The sequence below is a fragment of the Arabidopsis thaliana genome, chromosome 5 (genome assembly GCF_000001735.4).
Source record: "Arabidopsis thaliana chromosome 5, partial sequence".
NCBI lineage: Eukaryota > Viridiplantae > Streptophyta > Magnoliopsida > Brassicales > Brassicaceae > Arabidopsis > Arabidopsis thaliana.
Window position 1 is genome coordinate 10,198,591 of NC_003076.8, and position 18,601 is coordinate 10,217,191.

At 33.5% G+C, this 18,601-nt stretch overlaps 2 protein-coding genes and 2 pseudogenes across 5 annotated transcripts; 2 read left to right on the forward strand and 2 right to left on the reverse strand.

Annotated features, from left to right (window-relative positions):
- Nucleotides 1-156: 156 nt before the first annotated feature.
- On the forward strand, nucleotides 157-2,709 carry AT5G28232 (annotated as a pseudogene; the record flags this gene model as incomplete). Its single annotated transcript has 1 exon — nucleotides 157-2,709.
- On the reverse strand, nucleotides 2,681-4,745 carry AT5G28235 (Ulp1 protease family protein; the record flags this gene model as incomplete). Its single annotated transcript, NM_147924.1, has 5 exons — nucleotides 2,681-3,148; nucleotides 3,260-3,368; nucleotides 3,433-4,055; nucleotides 4,149-4,418; nucleotides 4,509-4,745. The coding sequence occupies 5 exons, from the start codon at nucleotides 4,743-4,745 to the stop codon at nucleotides 2,681-2,683; spliced, it is 1,707 nt and encodes a 568-aa protein (NP_680229.1).
- Nucleotides 4,746-8,696: 3,951 nt separating this feature from the next.
- Nucleotides 8,697-15,008, reverse strand: AT5G28237 (Pyridoxal-5'-phosphate-dependent enzyme family protein). Of its 2 annotated transcripts, none has more exons than NM_203115.2 (5): nucleotides 14,638-15,008; nucleotides 13,734-14,099; nucleotides 10,509-10,942; nucleotides 9,969-10,063; nucleotides 8,697-9,074 (listed from the first exon to the last, which is right to left on the reverse strand). In NM_203115.2, the coding sequence occupies exons 1-5, from the start codon at nucleotides 14,950-14,952 to the stop codon at nucleotides 8,887-8,889; spliced, it is 1,398 nt and encodes a 465-aa protein (NP_974844.1). In that variant the 5' UTR covers nucleotides 14,953-15,008; the 3' UTR covers nucleotides 8,697-8,886. The 2 variants fall into 2 exon arrangements, with proteins under 2 accessions (NP_974844.1, NP_001330719.1); NM_001344065.1 differs by having other exon boundaries at nucleotides 8,747-9,074; nucleotides 9,442-10,063.
- A 2,654-nt stretch (nucleotides 15,009-17,662) lies between these two features.
- AT5G28240 lies at nucleotides 17,663-18,193 on the forward strand (annotated as a pseudogene; the record flags this gene model as incomplete). The annotated part of the gene is made up of 2 exons: nucleotides 17,663-17,818; nucleotides 18,038-18,193.
- Between the last annotated feature and the right edge of the window lie 408 nt (nucleotides 18,194-18,601).

Here is an 18,601-nt window from a genome sequence, read left to right on the forward strand (position 1 = left end):
GTAATCACAGATTTAATTAACTTGTTAACAAATCTGGTGTTTTACAACAGATTTTTGTTAAAAAATAAAATTACTACACAGTCACATAGTGATAACAGATTTGTTTTTAGTGATGACAGTTTTTTTTTTCAGTGTCAAAGCATAACAGATTTACTCATGTCAATGTTATGGCCGATTTGTTTATGACTAGAATAACCTTTTTAGTAATAACAGACTTTTTTTGGCAGATTTATTTTTAAAATTTCGAAATTTTTTGTTATATGAGATTTATTAGCTAGCCCTCAATTAAATTATTTCCGGTTTGATTGTATGTTAAATCCGGTTTGACTGGATTTTTTTTTTTTTTTTTTGGAAAACGTTACGACAGACTTTTATTAGCCGACAGATTTTTCCGAAATATTACCATATTTGAGTCAAGGAATATTCTCGTAACGCCTAGGGTTTCCAATGAAAAAAACTGCCATTGTCGTTTTCTTTTTTCTTCTGTAACGCCTACCAAATCTAATTTCAATACAATCCATTATTCTTCTACCTATTCGAGATCTTAGTTGCTTCATCTTTGATACAAATTCGATTCCCTTGTTTATTCGATTCTCTCTTTGGTATGGATCAAGTAATTTTCGTGTGTGGTAAATGGGTATATGAGAAAACGAGATGGCTTTTTGTGGTTGATAGTACAAAAGGTTGTCGTGTACTTGAAGGTAATAGTCAAACCAGTTATGATGATTTCATCCAAATGGTGTATGAGGATTACAATATCGAGAAGAGTGTATTTGAAGTTATTTTGAGTTACAAGATCCCGAAATCAAAGCAATTACCAGCAGATACTCCACCTGTACTCATTGGTAATAATAGACAGTTTCAGTCTTATTTGGGGCAAACGAAGAATGATACTGTTCGACTTTGTGTTGAATTAAAAGAGAAAGTTCTAGATGAATATGAAGAGGAAATCATTGATGATTTAGGTAGCAGCGACTTGCCGAAGACAAAAGCAGTTGATGTATACGGTATTGTCGAAGAAAACGTTGAAAACGTTGACATATTCACTCATACTGATAGCGTCGTTGAAGGAAAAAAATCTGAAGCAGTTGAAGATGGTGAAGATGACGGGAGTAGATTTGATTACTGTGATGATTCCGACGGAACAGATTCTGATGATGAGAACTTTAGCCTCTATGGGATTCCACCAGAAGAAGAAGATAAAACGAACGTATCAAGCAAGAAGATGAGTTTAAGTGTATACGTAGAAGAAGATAAAGGAGATGCTACATACGAGACCTTAGAACTATCGTCATTGGGATTGGCCGTTGGTCAATGTTTTGAAACGAAAGATCACTTGGAGACACGTTTGAAGATACTTACTGTGTTACAGAAATTTGATTTTGATGTTTCGAAATCGACTCCTACATTATATTTTGTAAAGTGTTGGATTAAGGGATGTCGATGGAGAGTGCGAGCAACACCAGTTGACGAGTATCCAAAGTTTCATGTGAGAGTGTATGTTTCGGAACATACATGTTCTGTTACTAAACGCTCATCACGTTCTCGACAAGCTACTCACGAAATACTTGGATTGCTCTATAAGAATTACGTTGGTGGAATTGGACCTAAGGTTCTCCCAATGCACGTTGCCGAAGCATTGACTAAACGATTTCAAATCAAGGTACGATTTCCAATTTCTTGGCTTTCTTTGTTTATTAATTACACCTTGTTTTCAACCAACTAATCACTAAAGTCAATACATTTTATTAGATGGATTACTGGAAGGCTTATCGGACACTAAGATCTGCCCGAGAGATGGTTAGGGGTACACCAGAAAGTGGTTACGAGCAACTTCCGGTATACTTGTACATGCTAAGGAGGGAAAATCCTGGAACCTTCACGCGACTTGAAGTGGATGAAACACAGCGATTTAAGTACTTGTTTCTTGCGTTTGGTGCAAGTATTTTAGGATTCCCTTTCATGAGGAAAGTGGTGGTTGTTGACGGTACTTTTTTACAGGGAAAATACTTAGGGACACTTCTTACAGCAACAGCTCAAGATGGTAACTTTCAGATATACCCGATTGCTTTTGCCGTTGTTGATACTGAAAATGATGCCTCATGGGAATGGTTTTTTAGACAACTCAGCAGTGTGATTCCAGATGATGAAAGTCTCGCCATTATTTCAGACAGGCACCAATCCATTAAAAGAGCAATAATGACAGTTTATCCTAAGTCTAGCCGGGGAATCTGTACATACCACTTGTACAAGAATATATTAGTTCGCTTTAAAGGTCGGGATGCATTTGGTTTGGTAAAGAAGGCAGCAAACGCTTTCAGATTAGTCGATTTTGAAAGGATATTTGATCAGATTTTAGCTTTGAATCCTGCTCTTCATGCTTACCTTCAAAGAGCTGATGTACGTTTGTGGACTCGTGTGCATTTTCCTGGTGATAGGTACAACTTGCTTACAAGTAACATTGCGGAGTCAATGAATAAGGTCATGTCACCCGCAAGAAGCCTTCCTATTGTACAACTGTTAGAAGAAATTAGATCCATGATGACGAGATGGTTTTCAGACAGAAGGAATGATGCATTGAATTTGTCTACATATCTTACTCGTGGAGTAGAGAAGATATTGCAGGTTTCATTTCTAATACAAACACAATTTATACACGTCCGTATATTGGTGATTATAGCTAACTAATGAGTAGCTCCAACTTTGAGTAGCTCCTCCTACGTTGCTTTGACGGTATAAATGAACTCAACATGGCAGGAATCATTGTCATCACAAACATGCACTGTATCGCCATTTCTGTATCCGTAGTCAAGCTCGGGATGCTATCATAAACATTGACCCGTTTCTTTGTCAAGTCAATATCCAGAGCGACCCAATGATTCCCGTTGACAAAGAGGTATGCATATAGGTGATCCACATCAACAAACCATTTCTTGTTTGTCGCCGCTTCACAGTGAGCTGTACCATTGACTTGATCCTCATAATACTCCCTGAATTTGAAGCACCTATAATCTGGTTGAAACTGTTTGTAGTCTTTGAGCATTGTAGAGATCAAATCTTGGTCCAAAAAAGTTATTCTCTGGTTGGGATATTTTGACGGATCACGATTGAATCTTCGGCGAAACAATGACATTGCAGCTCCCATGTGCTGCATTATAATCAGAACAACAATTATTAGAGTTACATATAGTTTCAGCCAGCCAACAGTAAATGATTTAATCAATTGAAAGCAAAAACATTTAAAATTTGCTATACTTACATAGTCTTTCAGCCATCCATATCTTTCTGTTGGCCAGTCGTTTCTTGGAGTCATTATCTGCCAATAGAACCGTGCATTAAAGTTGTTGGTGTTCAGGCCTTCTTTTTCACTGCAGAAAAAAAAAGGAATGAGTAATGATAGCATTTATATTTGAAGAAAAAATAGAGACTTACAAATCAGGTTCGAGCCAATCCTTCAGCCTATCAAATTGGTCATCAGAAACAGGTTGAAGATGTTCAGGTACCGATGAAGACGATGGTACATCAGTGATTATGCGCTTCACTGTTGAATTTCCTACATACGGATATTTCTGAGAACCCGCTAGCTGTGGCACTCGTCTCCTCTTACTAGTGATACCGTCCAAATTATCTAGTCCTTCTTGAAGTGCTCTCAATGCATCAGCCGTTGCCTTATTAGCCATCTGATCTGTAGGATTGGAGAATGTTTCTTCTGAACTTGAAGCCATTTTCAGATTGTCTGCATTAACCTTGTCAGTGACATCCACAACATCATCATCAAACGTCTTTGTTGTTGGAGCTGCAACAGACTTCTTCTGCAAGGGTTTTGGACTATCTACCTTCTCTACCTTCACAACTGTCTTCTTCATTTCAGGTTTTGGTTTTTCTACCTTCTCTACATTGACAATTGTCTTCTTCTTATCAGATTTTGCAACTTTTTTCTTAGTAAGGACCTTTGTAGCAGCTTCCTTGTTCTTCACCGAATTAACAGTCTTCTTAACCACTCTTTGAATAGGCAACCCATCAACAGAACCTGGCTTCTCCTCTACAATCCAAGACTGGAAAAAAACACAGTACACATTCATTATAATAAACGTTGAATTCAAATCCAAAACAGCCAACAGTAAAATTAAAAACTGACAGCTACTTACACATTGGTTACTATTTGCCTCATATTCATCATTGTTGTTTGATGTGGCAGCTTCATTGGATACTACAGGGGGCTGAGACTCTTTAAGAACTCTCATATCAGTCTCCACAGCTTCAAACCTTGTTTTTACACTCGCTTCTAAGCAAGTAACTTTCTTCTCCAACCCATCCAATCTGCTGCTTGCATTCTTGTCCATGTCACTAATTGTGACATTCATTTTCTCCAACATATTCCAAATATCCAGCAAGCTTGTCTTCTCCTCTTCATCAACCTATAATGAAGCATATAACAATGTTAGGTAATTCACTGTCAACATATAGACCTATGTATATGGAAAACTCAGAAATGGTAAAAGCAGGACCTTTATATGAGCTTTCCCTGTTCTTTGCTTCTTATGAGATACATCATCTGCAGGCGTTGATTCAATCACTTTACTCTCACCATCCTCGTTTGATGATTCCTGATTTTGTTTCCTCTTACGCCGTGCTGCCACATGTGTCCACGCATGGGATTGTAAACGGTTGTGGATGATGTCTTTAAGCAAGTTGTCAAGCGCCGTATCATGATTCTCAGCTGAGTCACTCCATTGAGGATACATGTTTTCTTCAGATATAGGGATCATATGCCTCACACGCACCTACATACATATAATGACAAGATTAATCAGTTTCAGTTTTTTTTAAAGACAAGTAGCAGAATTGATCTATAAAACCTTACATACCTGTCCGTGGGCAGCTTTCTCCTTTTCAATGAAAGCGGTGAAGTTAAAACGTTTTCTAGAAGATCTCCAATCAAGTAGCGGAACACCCGTCAGATTTGTTTTTCTAAACCCACAAGCTTCTCCAATTCCAGGCACACTCTCATATATCCACACCAGCAAGGTCTGAACACAACCGTGAATCACATAAGAATCTCCGTCATACTTGACAATCTTCACAGACCTTAATAGAGAGTCAAAAGCCACTCGACCCCAAGGATACTTCTCAAAAGCAACAGGATCAAGCACTCTTTTAGCACTCGACAACGGGACTCTAGAACCGTGATGAATCCCATGTACTCCCACAGATAGTAAACATAATCTACCAACCATCATCCTCTTCTCCAAACTCCATGTCTTGCTAATCTCAAAGACACGTTCCAACTCTGTAAACAATGGGCCAACAGACATTGATACCCCCATTTCATTCCAGAAATCTTTGTAATCAGTTTCACCAGTGTCAGACTCGTCAAACATATCGCAATTGAGGCCCGTTATGTTCTCAAACTCGTAGAGAGAAAATCTTATTGGCCTGCGATCAATCAAACACCACATCTCATGTATGTTGTCGACTCGCAACTGATTGGTGAGGAAGAAATGAACTGTCTGGGCAGCCCATATAAAGCCACTTTCAGTAAACTTTATAAAAAGACCAAGTGTAGTTTTCTTCAACTCATCCCACACATCTGCACCTAATCCGTCTTTGATCTTCCCAATTTGAGAAACATAGCAGCTGTGGGCCATACTCCTTTTTTGCAACGGTGATTTTCCTTCTTCATACAAGCGAAGCGGATAACTGCGGGTATGACTAGAAGACGCCATTCCTAATCACAGAAAAAACAAGGTTGCATAAGCAAATAACTTAGGATCTTAGATGCCTTGTGAGATTGGCAAACTAAAATCATAACAAATCTGTCACCAATCTATTAAAAATTGAATAAATCTGTCATAACAACTCAGAAATTCAAAAGAAAAATCATACGAAGGCGGGAGTTTTTCTTAAAACAAAATACAGACGATATAGGCTCAAACACTTACTACAGACTTGTGTAATTAACTCTGAATCCACCGATGCAAATGAGAAAAACAATCTGCAACAATACAAATAAATCACACTTTGATTTCCATTGCAACTGAAATGCAAATGAGAGGATTTTTCTAAAAGTATTGAGTTAAAATTGTCGATACCCTAAACCGACTTAGGACCAGTGACGCCGGCGATTAGAAAAAAGATCTGCAACAGAGGAAAAATTCCTTACTCGAAAGTCCTATTCGTAAACTTCAATCGAAAAGGGAATTTATCAAAAACAGGATTCTAAATGTGTTTACCTATAACGAATGTAGAGAAGAGAAACTGCCACCACCAGAGGAGAGAAACCGTCAGACCTGATTGAGAGAAACACAATTCGCCGCCGTTTGTGTGGCCGGAGAAGAAGAACATGTAGATCTACAACAACCCAAAACCAATTTTCATTTGTCGAGAGTCGATTTCACAATCTTTAATCTGAAAAGAGGATGAATCTAAAGCTGAATTCACATCTGATTGACTCCGAATTTACCTATATCGAATCCACATACAAAAAGAACCCAACAGTTTTCGGCGGTGAATGGGAAGAACCCTAAACCATCGGACACGAACGCCCACCGCTGTTCACAGCCGCAGGTGAAACCGGAGAAGAGGCGAACTCCTCACTGCCGTTTGTGCATCCGAAACCCACAGCGCAGTCACCACCGGAGAAGAAGTATCCGTCGTTTGAGAGAGAAGAAGCAGCAACGCCACCACCGGAGAAGAGATATCTCCTCGTCGAGCAGCGACCACCGGAGAAAGGAGCCACTACCGGAGAAGAGAAGTCGGCGTTACGAAGAGCCACCACCGGAGATTTGTTAGGGTTTCGATTTGAAATCAAAGAAGAAGAAGAGACATGCAATTTTTGGGTTTCGATTTCGAGAGTCGGGGAAAACACTTTCGCTTTAGGTTTCAGTAAATTTTTTTATTCTTTATTTCTTTATTTAATCCATTCTTTTATTAATGATTTTATTTATTTTTAATCAAAGTCACATTTTTAGTATAATTCTGGTTATAAAACTGATTAGGGTTAAAATGTCTTTAGATTTAAAATGTGAGTCATTCTAGTCAGCCATCAATTACAAGAGTCATTTAAGTTATTAATCCTAAGTTATGAGTCAATCTGAGCAAAATTCAGTATAAATTTTTTAAAATCCCTTGTAAATCTTTTAAAACCCTTTTAAAATCTATTTCCCGCCAGAAATATTTACAAGGATTTTTAAAATCATGTTTTTGGCGGGAAAAATAAAATTTGGCGCCAAAAAATTTGCGGGAAAATAAATTTTGGCGCCAAAAAAATTGCGGAAAAAATAAATTTTGGCGCCAAAAAATTGGCGGGAAAATTTCAGTTTCCAATTACATGTTCCTATCAGATGAGGGTAATTTGGTCATTTTATTCAAGGGAAGTGGTATTTTTAAAAATGGACAACATTAAAGGGTATTGTTGCAATAGGGTAGTAAAAAAAGGGTAGTTTTGCAAATCTCCCTTATAATTTAGCTTGAATGAAAAAAAATAAAAGAAGAATGTAGCTTTAAATGAGAGATTTGTAAACAGAGGGAGTGAAGAAATGTTTTATATTTTTATTACCTTTTATATATTAGAAAAGGATAATGTCAACAATCATACTATTATTATTATTATTATTATTATTATAGATCGCGAGAATTAAATAATTTTAGTCTTTTTTCTCTTATGAAACATTCGAGAATCACTAAGGTAATGTTAGAAAAATCTTTAATAACATTATTTTCCGTCATAAAAAATTGTGGTATTGGCTTAATTGTTGACAAATCATTAGTACATGTAAACATATGTCATCGTTGCACTGACAACAGTGTTTACGGTGTCATAGTCTTTGGCAGCAAAATATCTGAGGGCAAAACCACGATTGTCGAATGCATTTTCAAATAATTCATTGCATAAGCGATATTTAGAATCAATATCCGGTATGTACGATCCTTATAATTTAAATTGGTTCAGCGTATCCGAAATATTTTAAGTTTGATAATTGAGCAAAAAATTTGCGAGACCAAAAAATCTAATATAGCAATTTCAGGATTTGCGATAAGAACCTCAAAACAAAATGAAGAATTGATATCTTGTTTGGTGCATATGGTGTGGAGCTCATCTTTTGTAACCATCGTATTAAACTTTGCATACGATAAGACAACAAAAAGAAGTAAAACCAATAACAAGCCAATAAAAATTTTTTATCGACGTATGTAACCATTTTTCTTGTTCTATGAGTTTTGGAATTTATGTGAAATTTATATAAGCTGAAAATATCTTCAAAATTAAATTCTTCATACCATAATAAAATGATTTAATTTATTAGTAATATGTCAAACTGTTCAATGTTTTCTTTTTTGATAATTTGACCCTTTTTGATATGACAATACATTAGATAATTTTCCTTCCTTATATTTAAAATACATGTTGTTATTGTTTGACTGAAATCTAAGAACATTTCTTGGATTTAAGAGAATTACAATAAATCAAAACAACTAATTATGTAAAAAGTCGTGCTTATAACTTGATGGGGTTGTGTAAGAACATGCGAGTAGATCAATTATATATGTGCCACTAATTCATTATGTTCAGTCAAATTTATCTCAACAGTAAGTCAGTAATATTAATAATTTTAATTTAATTGGAGATATGAAATTTATTTTCCGATAAAAAGTTACGTTTCATTTTTTTTTCCGTTTTTCGTTGAATAAATTGTAGTTACGGATCTTATTCATTATATTACATCCTAATGATAAGAAATTATTAGGGGGATGGGAAATTTAGGGTGATTAGTAAATCGAAAAATTAAATAATGATTGATATATTAGTATTTCATCTATAATGATGGTTGTGATTGGACCATACGTTTTCTAAAAGAGTTAAGTGTAATGTGGCATCTTGGTGAGTCAACAAAAAGAAGAAGGCATGCCTCGTTGGATGAGAGTATCTAAATCTTTGTCACCACGGCCACTGCAGTTCACTACCACCTTGGCTCCATCACGAAGAGTAGGCACGAGTTTGTCGAGGAACGCGAGCGCGTGAGACGCTTCTAATGCCGGTATTATTCCCTCCAATCTGCTTAATCGCATGCACGCTGCAGTCGACAACATATAATTAAGCTTAATGTTTTATGTAAATATATTAAAAAAAAATGAAAAAAAAATTCTTGTAAATATTATAAAGAAAATATTAGTAGTAAATAACTATAGATAGACATGATTACGATTATGATTATTAAGGTTACAGTTTATTAACTACTGGTTATGGTTATAAAAAATATTAACCGTAACTCAGGGCCGGCCTGAAAATAAATGGTTCATAGCATTTTTTTTTTTTGAAGTTTTATATATAAATATTTAATATTGATGCTAAAATTTTAAGATTTTAAAATAATGGGGCCTATTTTTGCAAAAATAATATTTTTGGAGGCCAAATTTTGCAACAAAATTTATGGGACTCACATCAATTGTTTCAATTGGCTGTGCTCAGGGTCAACTCTGCCGTAATCTAACCATTATATATAGAGTTAAGATGGTTATGATTAGATAAGGTTACAATTGAATATGGTTACAGTAACAATAGTTACAGTTAAATACCCTTTTGATTATTGATGATTACAATATACATGATACCAGATGCAAAATCTTACGTATTTTCTGACTTTTTAATAAGATAAAAAATATGTTGTATATTTTTTCCTATACGATATTACTCTTTTTAAAAAATCTTTATCCGAACATTCGACATTTTTTTTTGCATTACAAATAAATAAAATTGTAGTTTTAAGGTTTTAACTATACAGTTAACACACGGTTGACTGTACGGTTACTACAGTTTTGATACGGTTACGGTTAATTGACGGTTACGATTAATATATTTTTTAATTAATCTATTTTACGGTTAATGGTTACGGTTACAGTCCAATTACTGTTTAAAAACGGTCCGGTTATGATTAAATTTTGCTCATGCCTAACTATGAGGTACGTACCTTGAATTGCTTCTTCGTCTGTTGCTGTATAGAACTCCGCTCTGCCAGTTTCTTTCATGAAACTAATCTCCGGTCCAACTCCGGGATACTCTAACCTACGACCATGTAATCAAGCAGTTGTGAGACTTATTACGTCAATATAATGACTTCTCTTAGTTTTACTTCGTCTTCAAAATTAATTTTACCCAAGCGCATATTATTTCCCAAATTGGAATTTTTATTCGGCAAGAAAAAAATCCGGGTCAATTAGACCGGTTCATAGCTAATCACGAGACGTGGACTTGCATTGCATGTGATAAACGTGATATCTTTTTTTTTTTGGTTCGATAAAAAAATTCCGAATACTTTATGTGATAAAGATAGAATTCTATCTATGTAACGGTTTGTTCATTTATTTTAAATAAATTGGAATGAAAATATATAATGATGATATATACTTAGACTATTTTATTTTTAAATGATTTTTCTAAGATTAGTTTGGTTTTCGCAATCGAAATTCCTACCAAATTAATTTTGAGATTATATAAATGTCACACTTACCCAACACCTACGGAGTGTGGTTTAAGTATCTGTCCTTGATCATCTTGCAATAAATAGCTCATGGAACCATGGTATACACCAACATCTCCAAAGGCCAAAGTAGCTGAATGTTTCCCCGAATCCAGACCAAGCCCCGCAGCCTCGACACCGACTAACCGCACATCCTCATCCCCAACAAACTCATGGAACAAACCCAATGCGTTTGAGCCACTTCCCACACAGGCCACCAACACATCAGGCTTACCACCCCATAGTTGCTTGGCTTGCCTTCTTGTCTCTTTCCCGATCACAGATTGAAACTCACGTACTATTATCGGACACGGATGCGGTCCTACGACCGTACCCGATAAGTAGTATGTGGTATATAGGTTTTCGACCCAGTTTCGTATAGCTTCTGAACTTGCATCTTTGAATGTTCCTTCCACTGATATAACCTTTTAAGATCAATATGTAAAAGCGAATTTAAAGTTCTGTATACATAATCTGTTTTAGATATAAAACTCATCTTTTTAAAAATAAAACAAAATTTTGTGTTGATAATTTTGGTGAAATTTACATAAACTTTTTAATTTACATTATTTCTTATGCTAGATTTGTACTTCCTTTACTAATATTCCGGTAACTATGTTGCTCAAACATTTTATCTCATGTTACTTGGTCTACTGAAAAATTTGGACAGATAAATAGATCAGAAACAAACTCTCGATCATTCAGAAGGTGAGAGACAGAAGATACGAACCAAGCATTCAAACATGGTTTGCATCTAAAGGCCCTTAAAAGCTCTTGTATAATCTAATTTCAAAACAATTCGGAAAAGTTGAATTTGATGTACCCAAAAGTTATTTTCACTTGAATCTAATTTAACATTATAATAAATAAAAAAAAATTATAATATAATCAAGTATAATTTAAAAAGGGAGTGGTCCCATATTTTCGACATCCATAACTTTAAAACTGAGCAAATATTTACACAAAATGACAAAATATGTTAAACATATAACAAAGTACTGTGTATCTATATATACATTTTTGTAGACGTTTTTTGAAGATAATGTTGAAGATTTGAGCCATAATTCAACAATTAATTCAAATGGGTGGGTTTTACCCGGTTTAACTCTGTTCGGATCTTGGATAACATGTTTAATTCTGTTCTGATCTTGGATAACATTAATTTTTGGAAAAGTTACCTAAAAACTAATAATTAAAAACGAAAATTAATGATTTAATTACCAAATTTAATATAAATAATATCTCTAAACTAACCATATTTGTTATTTACCTTAACTAATTTCCTAAAATATTTCTACCTAATTTAAACATAAATATATAATTCTTCTTTCACTTTATTTATTTTAAATTTATATAAAATATATATAGTTAATAAAATATTATATTTTTTTCTGCATATGATGTAATTCAAATTTTTTAAAACGGACATATATTATTCAACCTATGAAAAAATAATATGTGTACAATGTCCCACATCGCTTAGAAAAATTGGACAATGGTTCAGACCCATATTATAAAAGGACCAAAATGATTCTGATTACGAATGAGCAGGAAACTTGATTTATCAGGCGTCCAAAATTAAAATACTTATCCGATTTACTCGGGTTTTTTTATTTTAAAGAATTGAAACTTTAAAATGTTTCAAGAAATTATAAATATTATTATAACTTTATCAAAAGTTAAATATTATAATTTTAAAAACTTTTTATAAAGTTTATCTTTAAAAAATGCTTTGAATATTTATAATTTTAAAACTTATAAAGTTTTAAAAATTATAAATTGAATTTTAAAGAAATTTAAACATTATAAATATATATAAAATATATTAATATGAGACGATAGATTACATGAAAAATCTTAAATATAATCAAGGTCGATATTGTATTTTTTTTAAGTTTCAAATTTTATATATAACACTCAAAATATAAAAGATATTAATATGAGACGATATACTGCGAGAGAAATCTTAGATATAACACTCAAAATTCAATGATGAAGTTTGGGTCAATATTAATCTTTTTTGAAGTTTATAATTTTATACATATTTGAAATTTATAATAAAATGACAAATTTGTGTTTAGTTTCACGGGACGGGGTTATATGGTGTGACGGGTTTGAGTGGATTATAACATAGGATGGTATGCTACGGAAAAAACCCTATAATTAACAATTATAATATAATTATATAATCTTAAACACTAAACAAAATTAACAATATTAAAAAAAAAAACTTAAAACTTTAATTTTTTTAAAACACATTTCGATTCTTTCATAAGATTTCTCTCGCAGTACTACCACGGGTGAAATCCTAGAATTGACGGGTTTGAATCGATATTAATATGGGATGGTGTACTACGGGTGATAATTTAGAATTGACTGGTTTAGGTTGATAATAATTTGCGATAGAATTAGGAGTGAAATCCTAGAATGATAATTAAAATATAATTATACAATTAAATACTACCACGGGTGAAATCGTAGAATTGACGGGTTTGATTCGATATTAATATGGGATGGTGTACTACGGGTGAAATTTTAGAATTGACTGGTTTGGGTTGATAATAATTTGCGATAGAACTAGGAGTGAAATCCTAGAATGACAATCAAGTTATTATTATACAATTAAATACTACCACGGGTGAAATCCTAGAATTGACGGGTTTGATTCGATATTAATATGGGATGGTGTACTACGGGTGAAATCCGAGAAACAACAATCAAAATACAATTATACAATATTAAACATTTAACAAAATAAACAAATACAACTTAAAACTTTAAAATTTGAGTTATAAAATTTCGTCTCGTGGTGAATTATACATTTAAATCAAACAATAACATAAATTTATTAAATCATCCTACAAAATATTCAATTATTTTTTAATTAATGAAAATATAAGCCCGCGGTATACCGCGGGTTAATATCTAGATACAAAAAAATAATCAAATTTCAATTCTATAAACATACTAAATAATATATCTAAATATACAAAATATAAAAAATAACAAATAATTATAAGACTGTGAATTATATATTACGAAAGTAATTACTGTCAACACTAAAATAAAATATAGACCCGTGGTATACCGCGGGTTAAAATCTAGTATATACTAAAACTGTTGGGTTTTTTTTTTTATATATAAATTAACAAAATTTATATATGCTGCAAAACGAGACCTGGTTATATTTGGTTATGAGTTGAAATAGCAAGTTACCTGAGCACCAAGGAGTTTCATGGAAAGTACATTAAAGGATTGTTTCTCTATATCAGCAGCTCCCATGAAAACAGTACACTCCAAGGAGAGCTTTGCACATGCAGCCGCTGTGGCGACTCCATGTTGTCCGGCTCCAGTGGCCGCCACCACACGGCTGCAACCAAGCCGCCGGGAAATCATGGCCTGAGCGAGAGCATTATTGATTTTGTGAGACCCACAGTGGCTAAGATCTTCCCGTTTCAAGTATATCTCTGGTCCACCTTCGATGGTTGGAACTATGTTCTTGTAGTGTTCGGTTAGACGTTCGGCGAAGTAGAGAGGCGTTTCTCTTCCTACGTAGTCTCTTAACGCTGTGGTAAGCTCCTCCTAGTTATAATTAAAAATAAAGCAATTATGTTTTATTTCCAAAACAAAAAAAAATGTTTTCTGCAAAAAACTTATAACTCATCTCTTTTTGCGACTTTATCCTCGACATCTAATACATGTTAGATTAACCCTACGGAATCTAATATAATACGCAGTATAACCCTTTTTCACCATTTTTGTTACCATCAATTTTGTAAAATATTGACATATAATGTTAAATCGAAGCCACTTCGACAAAGAGTTCAACTCTACCTTCAAAATTTTAAAATTCTAATGTATATGACCGTAAAAACGTTTATAATATACGTATAAGGATCATATTTTAGATTCTTTTAGACGTGATAAGATTAACTTGCATTTATTAAAGGTGATGTGTAAAGTTGCAAAAATAAATGAGTTAGATGATTTTTTTGCAAAGAATCTAAAATAAAATATATATCCATTGGATATTTAAGTAACCATTTTGTTTGAACTTGCCCTTTTGGTTTTGTGTTTATGTTTTTTTTTGCAATAAGCTCAATATATGAGAAAAACGAACCTGAAATTCGTGATCGCACCTAACAAAGTTAAATTCGTCTTCAAGTTCTATCAGGCGAGACATCAATGTCTCCGGTACAAACTTCCCACCGAACCTCCCGAATTTACCGTTACCGTCACCACGAAGAAACTGCCTCTTGTCGGTTCTTGTTGGGACCGAATCCAACGATGGACCACTATTACTGCTGAGTGCATTGATTTCACGGTGGTGGCGTTTTGTGGAAACGCCGCAAACAACCAAGTGTGTCATACGGTGGTTTCTTGCCGGAACCCTAAGAAGTGGCTGCCCTCGTACCTGGATTTTACTGGACGACATTTTCTCTCTCTTTTCTTTCTTCCAGAATACTTGTTATATCTATTTGAGATTTTCTTAAGGAAACATTTGTTTTGATAAGTGCTTTTTTATAGTTGGAACGAAAATAATTTGGTTGACCAAAAAAAAACGGAGATGATTGTTTTTTTGTTTTGCTACGCATCCATTTGAGTTTTTACATGTTTAACACGTTGTTGCATAATTGCATTTGTACACTTTAACAAAAAAAAAAAAGCATTTGTATTGTATACTAGTCCTCTTCATTCTTCAGAAATATAACTTTATTAACGAGAGAAATACATTTAGTTTTTTTCTATGGAAGAGAGTAATTTTCACTTATTTAAATACCTTAAGTGGGAGATATATAACTTTATGTATATCCTCGTTTATAACTAACTTATTATAGATGTGAGTATAGGAGTTTTTTTTTTTTTTTTTCTGTTCAAGCTTAATATGATATAAGAAAGGAAAAGAAAAAAGGCGATTTTAGGTTTCATTGACTTCTAATTCAATCTAAATTAGAAAGGATTGACATATTTTCTTGACGATCTTATTTCTAAGTTTTTTTTTTATATTTTTAGATGTGAGCTCTTAACAAATAACATCACACATGGATGGAATTTTGAATGTTAATTTCTTTCATCTTTGTGCGTTTGAAAAATAAATGACACGATAAGACAATAACAACACATATTTTCGGGAGAAACAAAAATCAAGAGGTTGTGGTTTTATTTCATGTGTTTCATAGTGTTTGAAGATAAGGTTTTATACTTTTCTTGTTTCTTTTTTGTCACCTTTAAATTGTGCTATGTACTATGTGACGTATAAAGTCAGTTTTCTTATTAGAAAATAACATAATAATAGTTGCTCAGATAATTCTGATTCAGGCATCAATGACATGCTTATATTAGAGATTAGGTAGGGATTAATGGCGCATGCGATGGGAGGCCCATAATCATGAGGAAACATGTAATGTCCCACATTGTGAGAGAAACCTTGACTAATATATAAGAGATATAAGCTACTCTACCTATTGTCAATTGGTTTTAGGTTAGAAACCCATACGACTTTAACATGGTATCAGAGCCAGGTTATATGAGATAAATTAAAATCAGCATTATTTCATTGAACTCTAAATCATGAAACACTACATTCTTTTATTTGTAAACTCTCATCCCTATATATAAAATCTATGTAAGAGCTTCTAAATAACGTTGTCCTATTAATTTAAATTACGTGTTTTAACAAAAAAGCGTCTGATACATGTGACGTGAACGTGAAGGAGTCCCACACCCATGTCAAGTCATCGTACTAGAAAGGAAATATAGCTTTGCTTATTCAATTGAGCTACCTGGAGAGAATTTCTAAATATCTATATGGTATCAGAATTGCTATGATTAATCACTATCTCACATTTTCTTGTCCTTCTTTTCGTTATACGTCAAATCTATGCCCTGTCCAAGACTCCAAGTCCAACCTATACATACCCAAAACATCCTTTAATTTCATTGTTAATATGTTGAATATGACCGAATTAGCATCTTCAAATTTATATCACATGGTCTGGTCTACATATTTCTCAATGGTCATGACCACCTTTCCTCTACTATGAAGTATTACCACTTTTTAAAACTAATAATCGAATGCTTAAGTCTATTGTTTTTTTTTTCCAATACCTGTTTGTTCTAAGGAATCTTTTTTTTCCTAATTTGTTAAACGATTTTAAAGAATCTTTGTTTCGTTCATTAAAAAGGTTAATGACATCAAATTGAAATGGAACTTAATTACTTAAAGTGATCTTTTGCAATTTGCACACCATACACGGAAAAATGTTAACGAAAACGAAGTCTAGTTAAGCACACAATACACAGAACTTGAAAAGCCCTAAATAGGGACGACCAGTCCACCACTACTCATAGATTTAACACGTAACCATGATTAAGTTGTGATTTTTTCTTTTCTCATCCTCTGTCACAACCAACCAGAAATCATTATTAATAAAGTATACACTACCCAAAACTGTGAGAAAAGGAATCACATAGAGGAAAACATGGAAGGCATAAAAAATTTGAAGACATGGAAAGGAAAATATACATCAAATTATATGTAGATAAATTTGTATAGGTGTATATATATTGCAAATTTCAGCTTATGGATAACAAACGAATATATGTTTGGGTTCAATAATCAAATTATATAGCTTATATACTTATTCTATATTACAGAACCACTCTCTTATTATTAGTGTTTTTGTCTTATATATCGTTATAAATACTCTTCCAAGAGATTAATTGTCTGCATAGTTTTACTTATAATAAAATGCTAACTATATTACAATAACTATATAAAATCATACTAATTTAATAAAACCAAAACACCAATACAAAACTAGTTCTTCTAAAGACTGTAAATAAATTGGAAATTGCAATAGGTATGCTCAGAAAAATCCATATGTAGATCCCCATATTTTCAACTGTTTCGGTGTTACTGTTGTCCAAAATAAGACGCATGTATCCCTATGTGCAGTAGTAAACTTAATGTAGCTCCTATATCACTATGTGTCAGACAAAAAGAAAAAAAATTTGTGTTGGATATTTTGTGTTGTTTCCTTCGCCTATTTCATATTTTCCAAAAAACTTTCTTCACCTCTTTCTCTCTTCTTTGCCGACTGCGAGAAGAATCTGGCGGCGAGCGGGTCAATGTATATCAGAAGATGAAAACGTTGTGTGGTAACCTCAACGCACTTGGTGATAATGAAAATGATGAACCACCGCAGTCTTCTCTCGATGGGCTTTTGGATTTTTCCAACAAATCGACTTCTTCACGATTCCAGAACTCAGTGAAGAAGCTGAAAGCATTAAGCATTACAGTTCTTTCTGCGCTATTAAATAAATGGCAACAATAAACCTTTACTTACCCGTTAAATAATTACTTACTCTATACTTCGCAAAGATGTTGTTATTCAAGAATAACTTAAACCGCTCGCAGTCATTTTGCCATATCTTTTCAAACAGACCGCATTTAATCCGTTGATGCGAAATTTACTGCCTAATTTATTTAGTATAGAGTGTCCTCATGTCATTCCTAGGTTACCTCGCAAGATGATTCGGGGATTTTCTCTATATTCCTTATCCACGCCCATGCAGTTGGCGGGGTGTCTGAATGTGCGGATTTTGACGTTTCCTCCATCGAGAGTCAAGTGAAGAAGCTTGTTTCATCATTAATTCTCGTGGTTGGGTACTAATTACGGAAGCTTTTTACTCGTAATGACGTTGTTAATCTGATAGTTTATTACCGAACATTTCATTGTGTTTAATAACTCGACATTTCATTTAGTTTCACTTTGTGTAATAACTCGACATTTCATTGCGAGTGTTGAAGACGAAAACTTATGTTAACTTTGTTATTTACTATCTCGTTACGATCTAACATCGTTATATGCTATAGGGTATCGTTATCTGCTATCAGGCATCTGCTAATAAAACCTATGTTACCATTTCAGATAACTTATTATCGACTAACATAATTATCTACATTCTCGACACCTCTTCTTCATCCTAACATGTATCATTACTTTTTTCCAATTTCTGTACATGTCTTAGACACTAACAACTTGGATTGTAATTATATTAAGGATATATTTTCATGTAAG

What these genes read in the sequence shown, in the direction of transcription:
- AT5G28237 (NM_203115.2), bottom strand. Translation starts at nt 14,952, where the DNA reads ATGTCGTCCAGTAAAATCCAGGTACGAGGGCAGCCACTTCTTAGGGTT. An exon ending in CCACACTCCGTAGGTGTTGG is followed by an intron (nt 10,064 to 10,508) that starts GTAAGTGTGACA and finishes ACATGGTCGTAG; the next exon opens with GTTAGAGTATCCCGGAGTTG. An exon ending in AGACGAAGAAGCAATTCAAG is followed by an intron (nt 9,075 to 9,968) that starts GTACGTACCTCA and finishes TGTCGACTGCAG; the next exon opens with CGTGCATGCGATTAAGCAGA.